Source organism: Phaenicophaeus curvirostris, chromosome 3, assembly GCF_032191515.1.
Source record: "Phaenicophaeus curvirostris isolate KB17595 chromosome 3, BPBGC_Pcur_1.0, whole genome shotgun sequence".
NCBI classification, from domain to species: domain Eukaryota; kingdom Metazoa; phylum Chordata; class Aves; order Cuculiformes; family Cuculidae; genus Phaenicophaeus; species Phaenicophaeus curvirostris.
Window position 1 is genome coordinate 8621564 of NC_091394.1, and position 18261 is coordinate 8639824.

Here is an 18261-nt window from a genome sequence, read left to right on the forward strand (position 1 = left end):
AAATTGTCCCTGAAATAAATGTGCAACACACTCCTGCTGTGAGAAATACAGAAAGAAAACAAAAAGGTAGGACGTCTAAAATCAGGAACAATACTTGAGAACAATCCTTAATCTCAAGAACCCAAGCAGAAAAACTGGAAAAGTATTCCTTAAACGTTGTAATAAACTGTATAAGATTGTCTAAGAGACCCTATCAGTTGTCTGCCAAACCCTGCAGTCCTGTAAAATGAGCACACGACAAGAAGCACGGCTAAGTGGAATGTGGCTGTGCAGGGGGAAAGAAAGAGCAGCAGTGGCCAAAACGCACAGCTCAGAACTCATCCTACTGCACTTAGAGGGCATCCACCCCCACAGGTCCCTCAGTAAGTTAACGTCTGATGAAGGTTGTTTGTTTAGTTTAGACCTGTTATAACTGTTGCTTCCCATGTGTTTATAAACTTAAGTTGGGTAGACATTGGGAGGCAAAATGGAAACCATGATTGCAGGGAAATTGCAGAAATTTCACTGTGGCAGTGATACAGCCTTGAAAGAGTTGCCCAGAGAGGCTGTTGAATCTCCATCCCTAGAGACTTTCCAAATTTGACAGGACAAGGATGGCCCCTGGCAACGCTGAAGTTGGTCTGCTTCAAACAGAAGGTTGGACTAGGCACCCCACAGGTTCCTTCCAACATCTGTCATTCTCTGACCCTACAACATATTTCACTCCTAGCCTTGTACAAACCATATCACCTGTTAGTAATTTCCTTATTTTCTTATGCAGAAGATTATATGAAAAAAAGTTTTTTTATAGTTTGCTTATATACATATTTGATTTGTTTATATGTACATTTAAATGGATATATTTATATACATCTATGTATGCATTAAGGTACATATATATACATGCATACACAATTATAGACACCTATAAAACTACAGAGGTTGCATATGATGAAACATATGACTTGCTAACCTCAAGTGCAGACAGTTAAAGGAAGCAGGAACTGTTTAAACGAAACAACAGAAGTTGAGTCCTCCAAGCCCATGTTTTAACAGTTCTCAGAAATTCATGTTACAACAGTCTATATGAACAAGAAAAAAAGGTCTCCTGACTATTTACATTGGCAGGAATATATTAGCAGAAGAAACACTTATTTGAAGAATCATCATAATAAAGTAAATAATATGATCCTTAGTTAAATACCATCAAAAAACGCTTTATTCTGGGGACTAATCTCAGTCAAACTATTCTTGTGTTCTATACACTATTACTAGACATATGTATTTGCAAACAACTGTTGCCACGTTTCTGGTCAAATAGCAGCTCCAGGATGTGCAACATGCAGCAGTGGCAAGGGTTTTATCATCAGTTTCTGATAAAGTTACATCATTTATCCATAATTTTGCAGACAATGTTTAAAGGCTTACTGGTTCAGATATTCTCAATCTTATTCGCAAAATTCTAGCTTTTACCTGACTCAAATGTTTGTGATTTTCACAAATTCACAACCAGAAAGCAGGTTCGCTGATGAGTTGTGAGAGGGCATTAAGGTTAAACTGTGAAGCGGGGCATCCAGACGGTGAGGATGTTGCCTCTTTATTTCTATTTCTTTCATCGTCCCATCTAAAATTTCCAGACTCGCCTCCACATATGCAAGAATATGCCGAAACAAAAGCCCATAGCCCAGAATAAAGTCTCCAAGAAGTATCTGTTAATATCTCATGAATACTTGATTTAAATTTTCTAGTACGTGGGCTTCATTATGCTTTACAGTAAATGGATTTTTGGAACAAGGAGGTGGCAGAATTTGTTTTATGTACTTCATGCATCAACCCAGAATTGCAGTGGCTCAGCAGGAGATCTGCCTGTCTTTCAGGCTGAAGAGATATAAATTAATCATTTCTTTATGGAAGCCATGCTGCACATTGAACAGCATTGGATCCAACACAGATCCAACAGATTTCTGTGCAACTTTACCAGTGACATTCCACTACTTAAAAAAAAAAAAAAGTGCTTCTTAGCTTTTATCCAGTTATTTATAAATGCAAGGAATATTAACTCATTTCACAGCTGTTTAAGGAACTGATCAAAATCCTCGAACTGAGAATACACTTCCTCATCCATACAATTATGACCTTCAAAGACCTCCAATAGGTTTGTGACACGCATTATACCTGACAAAAGCCAAGTTGACTCTTTCTCAATAGATCACAGCCACCTACCTGCTACTAATTCTTTTCCTAACCACAGTTTGTAAACAGTACGCCTGGAAAAAATACAGGGCTTGTGAGCACATAGTTCTCTGGTTCGTCATCTGCTGGTCTTCATGTATCAAAACTGCTTCTCATTGATCACATCTAAAATCTAGCCTTCACACCATTTTTGTAGACAGCTGAAGTTTACCATTACTACTTATTTCCTACCATTGTAGCCCCACTCATCACCCAAAGGATTACCAACCTTAAAATAAACTAAATCATTTTTTCCTAGATTTAACTTTTCAGCCTGTCTAGCCTCTAATTTTCCACTGAAGAGCAATGAATTTTCTGTCGCTACAGGGTTGGTGATATTTTTTGATACATTTCTTTTTACTTCAATCTCTTATATAGTCTTCCTTGTTAAGAGTGGTAGTTAACAACTTCGTTACAAAATTGCCTTTAGGGGAAGCTTTTTTTCACATTTGCTGTGTGAATTGGATAGATGTTGTCTAATGTTTCTGCCACAATTTAGATTTAACTGTGTGAAAAGGCATGAAGCACCTGCCAGCAGTTACTACAACAGTATAGCACCACCCCAGCCTCAGAAGGCAACTATCTCTGAGATTATGTCACTAACGCTTTATAATCCTTTTGGATACATGATGTCATTACAACATCCAAATATTCAAACCAGAATGGCTGCGTCACTGTAGCAAAATCCATCTAATTACATTATTTTCATTTCAAGAATCTCCCCTTCCATCTATAATGTCCCCTGTTAAATAGCTGTGATCCCCCATTTCCTCCAAAATCCTGTCTGAGAGAAATGGCAGGAGTCAAAAATAATTTGTTGAAATGACTTAAATTCTTGCTATAGAAAAACAACTAAAATGGTCCTTTTCAGTCTATGGTCTATAGACTGCTTATAAGGGGCGAAAAAAAAGATAACTAAGAAAAACAAGTCTACCGTCAAAGTTAAATTTATGATAAAAAGGCTTTGCACTGGCATCACGATGTTTTGGAGAGCCATTGAGAGATTCATGCTTTAGATTTATCACTTGCAACAAGAGCTGGGTGAAATACTGGACAGGACGCAGTGACATGTAGTGAGTGCACAGCTCTTTGCTACCAAACCATACAACCTTGTTGTAATGGAATACGCTGGCTGAAGCCAAGCTCAGGTTAAACAAAGAAGAGGACTCTGCAACCATGGCTCTGTCCTGACCCCTTTGGCTGAAGGCACATACCTGTTTTTGGTTAATCCACTCAGAATCATAGAATCACTAGGTTGGAAAAGACCCACCAGATCATCGAGTCCAACCATTCCTATCAATCACTAAACCGTGCCCCTCAGCACCTCACCCACCCATCCGTTAAACACCTCCAGGGAAGGTGAATCAACCACCACCCTGGGCAGCCTCTACCAGTGTCAAAAGACCTTTTCTGTGAAAAAATTTTTTCTGATGTTAAGCCTGAACCTCCCCTGGTGTAGCCTGAGGTCATTCCCTCTCGTCCTGTCCCCTGTCACTCCTGTCCCCTGTCACTCGGGAGAAGAGGCCAGCTCCCTCCTCTCCACAACCTCCTTTCAGGTAGTTGTAGAGAGCAATGAGGTCTCCCCTCAGCCTCCTCTTCTCCAGGCTAAACAACCCCAGCTCTCTCAGCCGCTCCTCATAAGACCTGCTCTCCAGCCCCTTCACCAGCTTCGTTGCTCTTCTCTGGACTCGCTCCAGAGCCTCAACATCCTTCTTGTGGTGAGGGTCCTCTCACTGGCAGGCTGCTCACTCACAGGGCAAGCCCACAAAGATGAACCACTCAGCTAAGCTAAGTATTTCCGTTAGGCTACAACTGATCATACAGTCAAATCTGCTGTGCAGAACTGATGTCAGGACTATGCTGAACTGTTGCTTGTAAGCTAGAATCGGCTCAGGAAGCAGTCTCCAGTCCTCAGTTAGAATTGCTAGTGCCTTCATGGTTGGACTCAATGATTCAATGGGTCTTTTCCAACCTGGTGATTCTATGATTCATCTGGCAGTAGCATCATAAACGTAAATGTCACTTCTAAATTGTCCCGGCAAGTAAGTATCCAGGAACAAGCAAGTCCCAGTTTAGAAGAACGCTACGCCTCTCTGAGAGCATTTCTATGCCGTTCCTGGTAAATCTGATGATAAAACAATCTACTTTATACCGTGTGGCATAAGACAGTGGGACACAAGCAAAGCTTAAGTCCGGGAAGCATAATACAGCTGACAAATATTGGAGAGGAGGGTGCTGGCCTCTTCTCCTAAGGGACAGGGGTCAGGACGAGAAGGAATGGCCTCAAGCTCCACCAGGGGAGGTTCAGGCTGGACATTAGGAAAAAATTTTTCACAGAAAGGGTCATTGGGCACTGGCAGAGGCTGCCCAGGGAGGGGGTTGAGTCACCTTCCCTAGAGGGGTGTAAAGGACGGGTGGACGAGGTGCTGAGGCGCATGGTTTAGTGTTTGATAGGAACGGTTGGACTCGATGATCCCATGGGTCTTCTCCAACCTGGTGATTCTATGATTTAGCACCCTCCACCGAGTTCGTGAGCGAGCTACAGCTGTGCCGCGACTCTCCGGCACCGAACCCTCCTGTGCCCGCAGAGGAGCGGGCACCGCAGCTCCATCATCTTCAAGGTCCCTTCGGAGCCGACCGGAGCCACCCCCGGGGCGCCGCTCGGCAGGTGTCGGGGCGGGTACTCACAGCGGGTGCCAGCGCTCGGGCAGGCGGCGGTGCAGGGAGATGCGGTCGCTCAGGTAGATGTTGATCTGGTGCCGGCGGATGCTCTCCTCCTGGCGGCGCCGCTCGGCCGGGCTCAGCTCCAGCCGCGCCGCCCGGCCCAGCTCGCCCAGCGCCCCCGGCCCCGCCGCGGGTTTCTCGTACACCGCCCTCCGCAGCCGCTCGGCGGCGCCGGGAGCCGGCGGGGCGCGGCGCCAGGCGAGGCAAGCGGCGGCCGCCAGCAGCCCCAGGGCCAGCAGCGCCGCCCCCCCGCCGCAGCCGCAGCCCCGGCCCCGCTTGCCCCGCAGCACCCCGCGGCCGAGCCGGCCGGCCATGCCGAGCGGGGCAGCCTCTCCCGGACAAGCTCGCTCCGACCTGCCCGCGCCTCCCGGCCAGGAAACCCGCCCGCCCACCGGCTCCTCCTCCCGCCGTCCCCGCCCCCGGGCAGAGACAGCGCACCGCCCGCTGCACGGCGGGGATGCTCCCCGGGCCCCGGGGGAGAGCACAGAATCACAGAATCACTAGTTTGGAAAGGACCCACCGGATCATCGAGTCCAACCATTCCTATCAAACACTAACCCATGCCCCTCAGCACCTCATCCACCCGTCCCTTAAACTCCTCCAGGGAAGGTGACTTAACCCCCTCCCTGGGCAGCCTCTGCCAGTGCCCAATGACACTTTCTGTGACTTTTTTTCCTAACGTCCAGCCTGAACCTCCCCTGGTGGAGCTTGAGGCCATTCCCTCTCGTCCTGTTCCCTGTCACTCGGGAGAAGAGGCCAGCACCCTCCTCTCTACAACCTCCTTTCAGGTAGTTGTAGAGAGCAATGAGGTCTCCCCTCAGCCTCCTCTTCTCCAGGCTAAACACCCCCAGCTCTCTCAGCCGTTCCTCATAAGGCCTGTTCTCCAGCCCTTTCACCAGCTTTGTTGCTCTTCTCTGGACTCGCTCCAGAGCCTCAACATCCTTCTTGTGGTGAGGGGCCCAGAACTGAACACAGGATTCAAGGAGCGGTCTCACCAGTGCCGAGTACAGAGGGAGAATAACCTCCCTGGACTTGCTGGTCACGCCGTTTCTGATCCAAGCCAAGATGCCATTGGCCTTCTTGGCCACCTGGGCCACTGCTGGCTCATGTTCAGTCACTGTCAACCAACACCCCCAGGTCCCTCTCCTCCAGGCACCTCTCCAGCCAGACTTCTCCTAGTCTGTAGCTGCACAGGGTTGTTGTGCCCCAAGTGCAGGACCCGGCATTTGGCCTTGTTAAACCTCATGCCATTGGACTCTGCCCAGCGGTCCAGCCTGTTCAGATCCCTTTGCAGAGCCTCCCGACCCTCCAGCAGATCCACTTTCCACCCAACTTAGTGTCATCCACAAACTTGCTAAGGGTGCACTCGATGCCTTCATCCAGGTCATTGATAAAGACATTGAACAGGGCTGGACCCAGCACTGAGCCCTGGGGAACCCCACTTGTCACTGGCCTCCAGCTGGAGTTAACACCATTTCCCACCACTCTGTGGGCCCTCCAGCCAACCAGTTTTCCACCCAGGAGAGTGTGCGCCTGTCCAGGCCAGAGGCTGACAGTTTCTCAAGCAGAATGCATATGCTGGAAAGAATAATATATGTGGTATATAAAGGAAGTCATGTGCAGCAAGCTTGGGATCTGAACAGTTAGGTGGCACTAGTAATTGCATGCCCGGTGATTATGTTGTCTCCTTGTTTGCCACCCTTCCTGAATAAAGGAAGTTCAACTGATGTTGTTGGTATTGAGTGTATAGTAGGGTTCCCCTGGCTGCTGGCTGGTGGAGGGGTGAACACTAAAGATACAGCCAGCATTTCTGTAACATACTGCAGGTTTAGATCTGGTTGTCTGGAACAAATAGTCTTGATTTTTTTCCTTTGTGTAAGGTTGTAAGTTATTTAGAACAGGATAACAGAAATAATAAGCATGAAGAGCCCAGCAAGGACTTCCTGGAATGGATCAAAGGAGACGGAGATCCTCCTGGACACCTGAAAGAAATTAATGTGGGAGATTGGGAAGATGTAAACAGCAAAATGTAGGACTGGGTGTTAATTAAGAACAATGAGAAAGGAAACAGCAGAGTTCTGCTGCAGAGGTTCTTAAGTATTATAATAATAAGTATTTTATTTAAGTATTTTAAGTGTTAGAGCAATGTGGAAGAAACACAGAAATACGATCACACAACTAAAACAAGTTTTGAGATAAAAAAGTGGGAAACTGAGAACAGAATGTGATATGACTGCAGGACAGATGCTGCAATCATTGGCAGGCAAGGTAAGATCATACCAGACTGTTGAAGAAGACAACTAGCATAGCTACTTCTCAGTCAGATTTTAAAAAGGAAGAAAGGGCTTGGAGAAAAAGTAGGAGACTATCAGCTTGCTTCCACACAGGCAGGAAAGGTTACAGCTGGTGGGAAACTCAGGGTGGTAGCTCTCAGTGATAAGAATGCCCTTAGAGCAAAATAACTGGGAAGGCTTCCTGTGATCATCACTGCAGTGAGGACTGAAAATCGTATGAGTAAATGGAAGTTCCTCAGGGATGATGTCCAAGCACATAAATCTGTGGAAAATCAGCTTAGGAGAGCACAATAATGGTGTTAATGCAAAAATCATTAAGTTGCACTTACAAATAAATTTGGACAACATGTAAAGAATGCGAAGGCACAGATGCTTTTTCTTAAACCTTTTTAAAAGTTTGTGGGGTTTAATTAAAATGGGAAGACTGAAATTTCTGAGATTAAATATTTAAAGTATAAAGATTTCTCTTCTGAAAGTGACAATATGCCCCTGAGATAAAAAATCTAGAATTAATAACGTAAATAAGTTTCCTGCTATCCATAAAGCTTGCAACAACATTTTAATGGAAAAGTTCTGCTCAAGCAATATTTTTTTTTCCCCAGCTGTAATAACAATGGAAGTTAGAGCAACTGGTTTTGAGATTTTTTTTAAAAGATTAGTAAGAATTCTTGCTTAAGGAGTTTCAGTCATAAATAAGTAGAATAAGTTAATACTTACTTATGACTGGAAGATCTAATAAGCCCTCAGTTGTCAAAATTTAAACAAAAGATTAGCGGAATAATTAATAAATTTGAAGAGCTTATTTTAAAAATGTGAAATAATATTTTTCATCAAAAAAACCACATTAACTAAACCTTCCAAAAAACAGCTAGAGAAGACTAAACGCAACACTATGTAACTATCCGTAAGAACCTGCATTATAGAGAATGTAATAGCCGAAATTAAGAGTGTATCTCTTGCTCACTAAAATATCCATTTGAATTGCAGGCTATATTTAGTTTGCCTAGAATCACATGAGCTTATTGAAGGAATTAGTGCACAAATGAGGAAAACTGAAAGTGGTAATTTAAGATTAACTATTTTATAAATCAACTATTATTAACAGGTATTTTAGAGTGATGGCATATAAATTACAGAAAAAAAAGTAGAGGTATTAAATTTTGCAAAGGCTTTAATTTTTTTCTTACCAAAAGTTTTCTTTTTTTTTTATTAGATCTGCAATTCCAGTCAAAATCAGGCAAAATTATAAAATGGAATATGAAAATTATCAAGTGATGGAGACTGCATTTTTAGTAAATCCAAAGTTCAAATAGCTTACTTTCAGAGTAAAATAAACTACCAAATAATGTGTTCTAGAACAATGTTCCTAGTTTTAGTAACAGTCAATGCTTAGATATTCAAAAGGAAAAAATTATCAGAAGAAGATGGTGTGCAAATATATTGGAGATAGGTAGGAATTCTTTTCAGTGAGAAGAAGATGCAGTGAAGGTATAAAACATACCCACTGGAGACAGCTTTGGACCTACAGGTTGTTGTTCACCATTTTTTAACTGGGCATAAAATAGCGTTGCCCCGCAAAGAAACAGCTCCCCCCCAGCTCCCACCCTGTCTGCATCTCTTGCCAGTGCAAGTCTACCTGCATTTTAAAAGTGTTGTTATTCGTCCCATTGTTCAACCAATGCCAAGCATTTTCTTTAGTTAATAATTTTGTTCTGGAAGTGTCTTTATTGGAGGCAATTGCATAGTGCAGGCAAAACACCAAACAGGCTAAGCCCCTGCTTTCCCAGCTGCAGGTCTCACCAAAGTCTAGGCATTCATGTCCTTGGTGCTTCAGTGGGAACCCTTTTGTACAGGGTAGGTTTTGGATCAAGAGAGAAATTAGGTGCGTAGTGCAGAGGCAGAGAATATCAAGAATTTAGATGAGAGGAAGAACAGTGGGTGCAGGGCCTAAAAATAAAAGAGATTAAAACCACAGACTGGATGAGTGAGATAGAAACTGTCAGCTGTTTCAGGGTTCTTCTATCAGATTGATGAATGCTCTGTAATTCTCATGCTGACATGCCAATAAAAACAGGCAGCAGTCAGTGGACTACTTGAGCATGACCTGACCTGTACCAGCTTGCAGATCTCTATAGTACCTGTACGTGTAGATGTACAGACTCGATGATCCGGTGTGTCTCTTCCAACCTGGTTATTCTATGATTCTATGATTCCATGATATATGTCTACATATATTTTCATATACACTTACACACACGTGTGAACTATCTTATTCTTGTTCAAAAGGTCATACGCAAGCCAGGATAGCTTAAAGGTAGTAAGGATGTGCATGCCAAGGGCATCAGTCAGTGTATTTGCTTGCTATAGGTACGTATTTTTGATCCGTAGATGTTCTCCGTAGCTAAATAGCAACCATGAACTGCAGGCAATAGAAGAGATATCGTGCATAAAGGAAACCATGGCTTGCAAGCTTAGCTGTCAAAAACTGTTGGAACAAAAGTGCAGTTCTGTGCACAGAGTATGGTATGATGTGACGAGTTACTGAAGAGAGGTCATAGAATCATAGAATCACCGGGTTGGAAGAGACCCACCGGATCATTGAGTCCAACCATTCCTATCAAACACTAAACCATGCCCCTCAGCACCTTGTCCACCCATCCCTCAAACACCTCCAGGGAAGGTGACTCAACCACCTCCCTGGGCAGCCTCTGCCAGTACCCAATGACCCTTTTTGTGAAAATTTTTTTCCTAATGTTCAGCCTAAATGGAGCTTGAGGCCATTCCCTCTTGTCCTGTCCCCTGTCACTTGGGAGAAGAGGCCAGCATCCTCCTCTCCACAACTTCCTTTCAGGTAGTTGTAGAGAGCAATGAGGTCTCCCCTCAGCCCTCTTCTCCAGGTCTGTTATATTGGAAACCAGACTGATTTTTCCTAAGTTCTTGTGCAGACAGAGTGAATTGAAATTTTGAGCTGCAAAAAATTTTTGAAAGTTTGATCAAAATTCTGACATATGTAGAAACATAAATGAAGTAATTTCATCACAAAGTTTTGGCACCTGGCTATAGCAGACAAAGGGGAGCCCCACTATATATGCCTTAATTGAAATTCCGAACCAAGAACTCAAGGGGATATTATGTGGTAGATTAGTCTTAGTCATCTTATACTGTAGGTACTTACCAACACTTTTTAAAGTCATTTTTCAAGGTTATTTCTTTTTCTGTGCCTGAAAGGACCAAAGTTAGCGTATTGAGTCTAACGATAATGGTGAAACTTCTGCTTTTCTCTGATGATATGTCTAATGCATGCATCTGTGTTTTTCTTTAAGACAGAAGTAAGAGTCCTCACACAAAATACATGCTAAATTCTTCCATTTTCTTTCTCTCAGAAGTACAACTTCATCGTGATTCACATCAGTAAGGTTTTAAAGTAGAAAATCAGCATTTTAATCCTTGAATTGCCATGAAAGTAATGCCATCATATTTGGGGATTTGATAAGCCATCATCCCCTGGCCTTCATAATGGTGATTATAACAGTCAGCTGTCACTAGTTTTCTGGGATTCTTTGGAACAGATTGCTTGAATAGTTGGATTTTTCCTTCTCTGAGATGCTTTTGATTATGATGGTAATTTTAGTCATCCATATTACGTGGTCCTGAATTATATATGAGGTAGAAATTTGCTTGTGTGTCATGGTATGAGGTTATGTCCAAATGTATTACATTCTGTTACTACTATAAAAGTGACAGAATCTTTTGCCATGTTGCCTGGCTAATTTGTAGTTCTACATCACTGCACATTTGCCGTATTACACTTACTGTACTAGCTCAATAGGTACATTATATGCCCTGAGGGTTTCCTAGGCTTTGTTTTGCAGACAATGAGTTCTGTCTCTTGCTTGATGGCTCTAGGTTTATCTCCTTTATGTTGCCTTCTCTTATGAACAGCTTTAATAAAGTTTACATCGGCCCATTTATCTCCTGCTGGTGTTCTGACATCATTTGCAGTGGAGACTTCTGTTAGAGGTTTCACAGAAGCTGGCCTCAAATATTTGCTCTTGACCTATTTGGTTTGCTCTTTTTGGTGGGCAATCTGGATTTGGAAGGGAATCAGAGGCAGAAAGCCATGTAACTTGGAAGATATGGATGCCACTGCCAAAAAACAAGGAATAGTTTAATTTTAGTGGCATTTGGTGGTTTCAGTACACTCCCTATAACCTCTCTAGTCTTCTCATCCCCAAACCTTCCATCGCTGCAGTAAGTGCCATGCACTGACATTGAAGTCAATGATTTTAATAAAGAATGACTGCCCAGACTTATTAGGGACACAAAACAATATCCTTAAGTGACAGGGCAACCACAGTTCAAGGGATATTTCATTGGTGCCTTATTTTTTGTCTCCTTGTATTGTAAATCAATACAACCTGGAAAAGGTTTCAGGTTATCTGGGAGGTTCAAGATACAGAGAAGATACCCAGAAATGCCACAAGAAATCACAATTTTATGCCCAAACACTTTAAATCAAAAGCCTAACTGATGTGAAATCAGGGGGGATGGGAAATCTGGGGTTTTTTTTGGGGAATGACTCAACTGTGAATTCTGTATTTCAGTGAAGGAAGACACTGGTTTTGTGGCCAGCAGGAGCAGGGAAGGGATCATGTCCCTATATTCAGCACTGGTGAGGCCGCAACTTAAATACTGTGTTCAGTTTTGGGCCCCTCAGTATAAAAAAGATACTGAGCTACTGGAGCATGTCCAGAGGAGGGCAACGGAGCTGGTGAAGGGTCTGGAGAACAAGTCTTATGAGGAGCTGCTGAGGGAAGTGGGATTGTTTAGCCTGGTGAAAAAGAGGCTGAGATCTTATCACTCTCTACAACTGCCTGAAATGAGGATGTAGGAAGGTGTGTGCTGGTCTCTTCTCCCAAGCACTAAGTAACAGTATGAGAATAAAAGGCCTCGAGTCATGCTAGAGTAGGCTTACACTAGATATTAGAAAAAGTGTCTTTACTGAAAAAGCAGTCAAGCATTGGAACAGGCTGCCCAGGGAAGTGGTGGAGCCTCCTTCCCTGGAGGTGTTAAAAAACTGCATAGATGTGGCACTTCGTGACATGGTTTACTAGGCAGAGTGGTGTGGGGCTGACAGTTGGACTGGATGAATCTTGGAGGTCTTTTTCCATTGTTAATGATTCTAGGTAAAGGCTGAAGTACCTTGTAAACAGAGTGGGGCTGAAAGAGAGAGGCCACAGCAGACTGTAGAAGTCACGTTGCGTAGCAGGAAAACCCTAGGATGGTTGTGTTGGGTGACAGCGAGTAAGCTCCATAGCAAAGGCTTGCTGCGATGACCTTGGGCAGGAAAACACTTAATGCGGGGACATTGAGTTGCATGGGATTCAGTAATGGTAGTGAGAATATAGCATGGAACACGTCTGCAACCCAGATGCAAACAGATGACAGAAAACTTCTGGGAGAGGGATGTGAGCTGTACTGACTCAGGCACTGGCTGGGACGAGGAGGGGTGACACCACTGGGGCTGCCAGCGAGGGCAGGGAGGTCAGCTTGGTGGGGAGAGGCACCAGTAAGGAAAGCCCCTCGCTGTCTCCCAGGAGCAGCCAAGCCTTCCCAGAAGGGTTATCAGACACAGGCTGCCCAGGGAGGTGGTTGAGTGACCATCCCTGGAGGTGTTTAAAAGACAGGTAGATGGGGTACTTAGGGATATGTTTTTGGGGAGGGACTGTTTACAAAGGCTTGTAGTGATAGGACTAGGGGTGATGGGTATAAACTGGAGAGGGGCAGATTTATACTAGACATAAGGAAGAATTTCTTCAAGATGGGATTGGTGAGGCCCTGGCACAGGTTGCCCAGGGAAGTTGTGGTTGCCCCATCCCTGGAGTTGTTCAAGGCCAGGCTGGATGGGGCCTTGGGCAGCCTGGTCTGGTGGGAGGTGTCCCTGCCCATGGCAGGGGTATTGGGACTTCATGATCTTTGAGGTCCCTTCCAACTGTGAGAATTAATTGATAAGTTTTACTGCAGCTGGTTTGTATGTCTAATTATCTCATCATATAAATGCATCTTGTAAGATGTAGCTATTTTAGGCCAAGAGATAACCTGTCGTAGGGCTGCAAGAATTTATTGATATGCTTAGTTGTCTTGTAAGACAAAGCGGTTTTAGGTCAGGAGATAACCTGAAGGGAGTCTCCATATATAGTTGGATAATCTGAAAAAGAATGAAAAATCGCTGAGGATTTACACAGTTCTTTGTCTAAAACTAGTATATATACCCACTCTTTTTGTAAGATGTTACGCCTTTTTTAGAAGGGCATCTGACTCAGTGCTGAATTTTAAAATAAAAATATTGCCTTTGCTTTGAAGACTTTGTCCTTTTCAATATTTATCATAGAATCATAGAATCACTAGGCTGGAAAAGACCCACCGGATCATCGAGTCCAACCATTCCCATCAATCACTAACCCATGCCCCTCAGCACCTCGTCCACCCGTCCCTTAAACACCTCCAGGGAAGGTGAATCAACCACCTCCCTGGGCAGCCTCTGCCAGTGCCCAATGACCCTTTCTGTGAATTTTTTTCCCTAATGTTCAGCCTAAATCTCCCCTGGTGGAGCTTGAGGCCATTCCCTCTCGTCCTGTCCCCTGTCACTTGGGAGAAAAAGCCAGCACCCTCCTCTCTACAACCTCCTTTCAGGTAGTTGTAGAGAGCAATGAGGTCTCATCTCAGCCTCCTCTTCTCAAGGCTAAACACCCCCAGCTCTCTCAGCCGTTCCTCTTGTTCTCCAGCCCCTTCACCAGCTTCGTTGCTCTTCTCTGGACTCGCTCCAGAGCCTCAACATCCTTCTTGTGGCGAGGGGCCCAGAACTGAACAGCCAGGGAACGAGAAGTGAACAACGAGGGAACCAGCGCTGCACCGCTCCTCTCTGCTCCGGTAGCGCCCAGCTCTGCCCGGCCCCTCCGCTCTCAGGGCCCTCTCCCCCCGCGCCTCCCCAGTCCCCTCCCCGCCGCGCGCCCTCCCGGCGGCTCCTCCCGGCGGCTCCTCCCGGCGGCTCCTCCCGGCGGCTCCTCCCGGCGGCTCCTCCCGGCGGCTCCTCCCGGCGGCTCCTCCCGGCGGCTCCTCCCGGCTCGGTGCGGGGCCGCGCGGCGCCGCCGCCGCCCATGGGGGAGAGCGGGGTGGCCCCGCAGGTCCAGCTCTTCCTCCGCGCCTGCGAGCAGGGCGACTGCGACACCGCACGGCGCCTCCTGGGGCTGCCCGGCGGCGACCCGGCGGCTCCGTCCTCCTGCGGCCCCGAAGAGGCGGCGGCGGAGCCCCGCGGCGACCCCCCCTCCGCGCCGCCGGCGGCCGCCGCCGTGGCCGTGGACTGCACGGACGAGGCCGGCAACACGGGGCTGCAGTTCGCGGCGGCGGCGGGGCACGAGCGGCTGGTGCGGTTCCTGCTGCGCAAAGGGGCCTCGGTGCAGAGCAGCAACCACTACGGGTGGAGCCCGCTGATGCAGGCGGCCAGGTAGGGGTCGGGGGGGGGGGGGGTGTCTCGGGCTGCGGCCGCCGCCCGCCCTCCGCGGGGCCCCCCCGGCGCGGGAGGCGCCATGTTGGGGGGGGTGTGGGGGGAGGTCGCTGCGCGGAGTCAGGGGGTCTGCACGGTCCCTTCCAACCCGAGGGGGAGGGGTTGTCCAGTTTGGATTTGGATGAGTGTCGTAGAGTGGTTTGCGTTGGAATTGGAGATTAAAGGTCGTCCAGTTCCAGCCCCCCTGCAGTGGGCAGGGACGCCTCCCAGCAGCCAGGGCTGCCCGGGGGCCCATCCAGCTTGGCCTTGAGCGCCTCCAGGGATGGGGCAGCCACAGCTTCCCTGGGCAGCCAGTGCCTCACCACCCTCATCGTGAGGAATTTCTCACCCCCTCATGACAAGAAGGATGTTGAGGCTCTGGAGCGAGTCCAGAGAAGAGCAACAAAGCTGGTGAGGGGGCTGGAGAGCAGGTCTTATGAGGAGCGGCTGAGAGAGCTGGGGGTGTTTAGCCTGGAGAAGAGGAGGCTGAGGGGAGACCTCATTTCTCTCTCCAACTACCTGAAAGGAGGTTGTAGAGAGGAGGGTGCTGGCCTCTTCTCCCAAGTGACAGGGGACAGGACAAGAGGGAATGGCCTCAAGCTGCGCCAGGGGAGGCTTAGGCTGGACATTAGGAAAAAATTCTTCACAGAAAGTGTCATTGGGCACTGGCAGAGGCTGCCCAGGGAGATGGTTGAGTCACCTTCCCTGGAGGTGTTTAAGGCATGGGTGGACGAGGTGCTAAGGGGCATGGTTTAGTGTTTGATAGGAATGGTTGGACTCGATGATCCGGTGGGTCTCTTCCAACCTGGTTATTCTATGATTCTATGATTCTTTCATGTCTGGTCTAAATCTGCCCCCCTTCAATTTTAAGCCATTCCCCTTCATCTTCCCACTTCATGCCCTTGTAAAAATCCCCTCCCCAGCTGTCTTGTGTGCCCCTTATACTGGAGTGTTAGGTTTTCTCTTGAAAAATGGAATGCTTTGGCTTGGAACGGGCCTTTACGGATTACCCAGACCTACCCCCCTGCGGAAGCAGGGACATGTTCAAGTTCATGATCAGGTTGCTTAGAGCCCCATCCAACCTGGCCTTGAATATTTCCAAGGATGGGGCCTCCACTGCCCCCTGCCTCCCTGCTCCATCAACCTCCTCTAGTGTGTGAGAAACACTCATTCATTGGTAAAATATTGCAAAGGACAAAGTCTTTGAAGCAGAGACAATATTTTTATTTTACAATTCAGTGTTGAATTGGATGCCCTTCTAAAAAAGGCGTGCCATCTTACAAAAGTAGTGGATATATATATATACACTAGTTTTAGACAAGGAACCATATAAATCTCTGCAAGATTGCTCATTATGTTTTTGGAGTATTTGACCATGTCCAGAGTCTCCCTTCTGTTTATCATTTGACCTAAGACAACTGCATCTTGCAAGACAACTAAACATCATGTCTGGAGATTGTCTGCATATTATCTCTCAATACAAGACAGATTTATATAACAAGATAATTAAACATACAAACCAGCTGCAACAAAACTTATCAATTAATTCTCACAAGTGTTTCACCACCCTCATTGTAAAAAAAATTTCTTCTTTATATCCAGACTAAGTTTAAGCTCCCTTAGTTTAAAACCATTACTACTTGTCCTGTACTAGAACAGCTAAGGATGTGGTCATTGAAGCTGTGTGTGCCATTTCTTGGGTAAAGGCAGTGCAGAATCACAGTGAGGGGTAACCTAGACATGAAAACACTGCTCCTCTCTTTCCTTCTGGGGCAAGAAGATACATGCGCACCCTTTCTTAATTTTCTCTTTTTTTTTTTTTTTTAATATGTGTATGTCTCACCTATCTATTGAAAACTAATTTCTGACATAAAGCATTCCAGTAAACAGCAAGAATTCATTTCAGTTGGCTTTTTTATGCTTTCCTAAATGGTTTGCTGGAGGATATAAGAAATCATTTCTGTGGTTTTAAATGACGGAACTGGATTGTTTTCAGCATCAGTGACGCTGTGCTTTGTGTAACCTGTGGCTGGGTTGTGGGAGGTCCCTGTGTTGCTCATGGTTGAGCTTGTGCTCATCTTTACATACACAAGTTCTCCCTGGGCTTACAGATGTGTTTTGTGAGGTTGGAGGGAAATGCTTTCCTGTAGTAGTTCAGTGCTTAATTGAAAGGAGAAATATTTTTTAATTTTTTTGTTTGTTTTGTAACAAATTAAAATACTTGGAAGAAAACAGTCTGTTTCAAAGTCAAGGTTTCTCTTTTCAATTTAAAACCCATACAAAGTTCCCAAGGAATGAGTCACACAGCTGGTTTCTCGGTAAGAACAAGGAAGACAAGGTTCAACAATTTTGTTATTTTATGAAGGTCAAAAAAAAAAAAAAAGTGGCAGAAACATTCTTAGTTTTTTTTTTTTCCCTTAATGAAAACCATACGCTCTAAAACCAAGACACTCAAATCAATATCAAGCCTCTCACTGTTTTAAAGAAATTGCTTGCTGCCATTTGAGAAGTACTGCAGATATCATTGAAACCTGTGGATAAAGCTTAAAAGTGGAAGAGCATGTTTCTTGTTTCTTTTTTTTCTTTTTAATGAGTAACCAAAAAGGAAACATAGTATTTGTACAGACCTAGGTTTCAACTGTGTACGTGTTCAGTTTTCTAGCTGTGGTTAGTCCTGTTGAAATTGGACAGAAGATAGCATATGGGAATAAAATTAATCATGTACAGTGATCGCGGGCTCTACTGAGGTGATGCAGTGAAGACTGTCATTGTAGACCTAGGGACTAGACAGACCCTGGAGGTTTCCTTCTGCAAACGTGTACTTTATGAATAGAAGTTTTGGTCTCGTGTCTTCTGTTAGTGGTTAGTAGCATTCTTTGGGATTTCCTCAACTAATACTTGCTTTGCTGCAGCCTACAAAGACTGCTTTCAGGATCAAAGCTTGATTGTGTTAAATGCTGCACAAACGTATAGTAATGTATGATATCTGCAACAAGAGCACAAAGTGCATGTGTTGTCAGTGTATTATGTTTATTAAAATGTGGGATTCCTCAACTGTGGACTGGTAAAGGGTTTCCATTTCCTTATAGCTAGCTAGCTGGTTGGATGTATGGCTTGCATGATTGTTTTTTGCTTGCTCCCAAACTACCAGAGCCTCTGATGGTCAAGTGGTGTCAAAGCTGTGTTAGTAGTGAAACTGGTGTCAGAGTTCAGTACTTTGACCAAGTTCTTTTACGTATTGCACGCAAGAAGGATTTAATGGTTTAATAACAACTGTCCTTATTGGAAGATATTTGATGTTACATAGGATTTTGATTTAGCTTAGTGATACAGTAATCTCCTGAAATAATAACACTAACCTAACATAGCAGCTGCAACGCACTGCAACGAAACCAAAACAGAGTTTTCTGTGTTCAGAGTATGTTGGTTTTCTTTGAGAAGCCTATGCTATCCAAGGTGTTAATTCTCCTGTTATCTCTTTCTCTCAAG

General features: G+C 45.3%; 2 protein-coding genes across 3 annotated transcripts in view; one reads left to right on the forward strand and one right to left on the reverse strand.

Annotated features, from left to right (window-relative positions):
* The window catches only part of GALNT12 (polypeptide N-acetylgalactosaminyltransferase 12), a 50500-nt gene extending 45238 nt beyond the window's left edge, over window positions 1-5262 (reverse strand). The window contains exon 1 of the mRNA XM_069853345.1: window positions 4900-5262. Coding sequence (XP_069709446.1) covers window positions 4900-5249 — 350 coding nt within the window. The 5' untranslated portion in view covers window positions 5250-5262. The remainder of the gene's footprint in view (window positions 1-4899) is intronic.
* Window positions 5263-14378: 9116 nt separating this feature from the next.
* The window catches only part of ANKS6 (ankyrin repeat and sterile alpha motif domain containing 6), a 37124-nt gene continuing 33241 nt past the window's right edge, over window positions 14379-18261 (forward strand). For both annotated transcript variants that reach the window (XM_069853339.1, XM_069853340.1), the window contains exon 1: window positions 14379-14733. In XM_069853339.1, coding sequence (XP_069709440.1) covers window positions 14387-14733 — 347 coding nt within the window. In that variant the 5' untranslated portion in view covers window positions 14379-14386. The remainder of the gene's footprint in view (window positions 14734-18261) is intronic.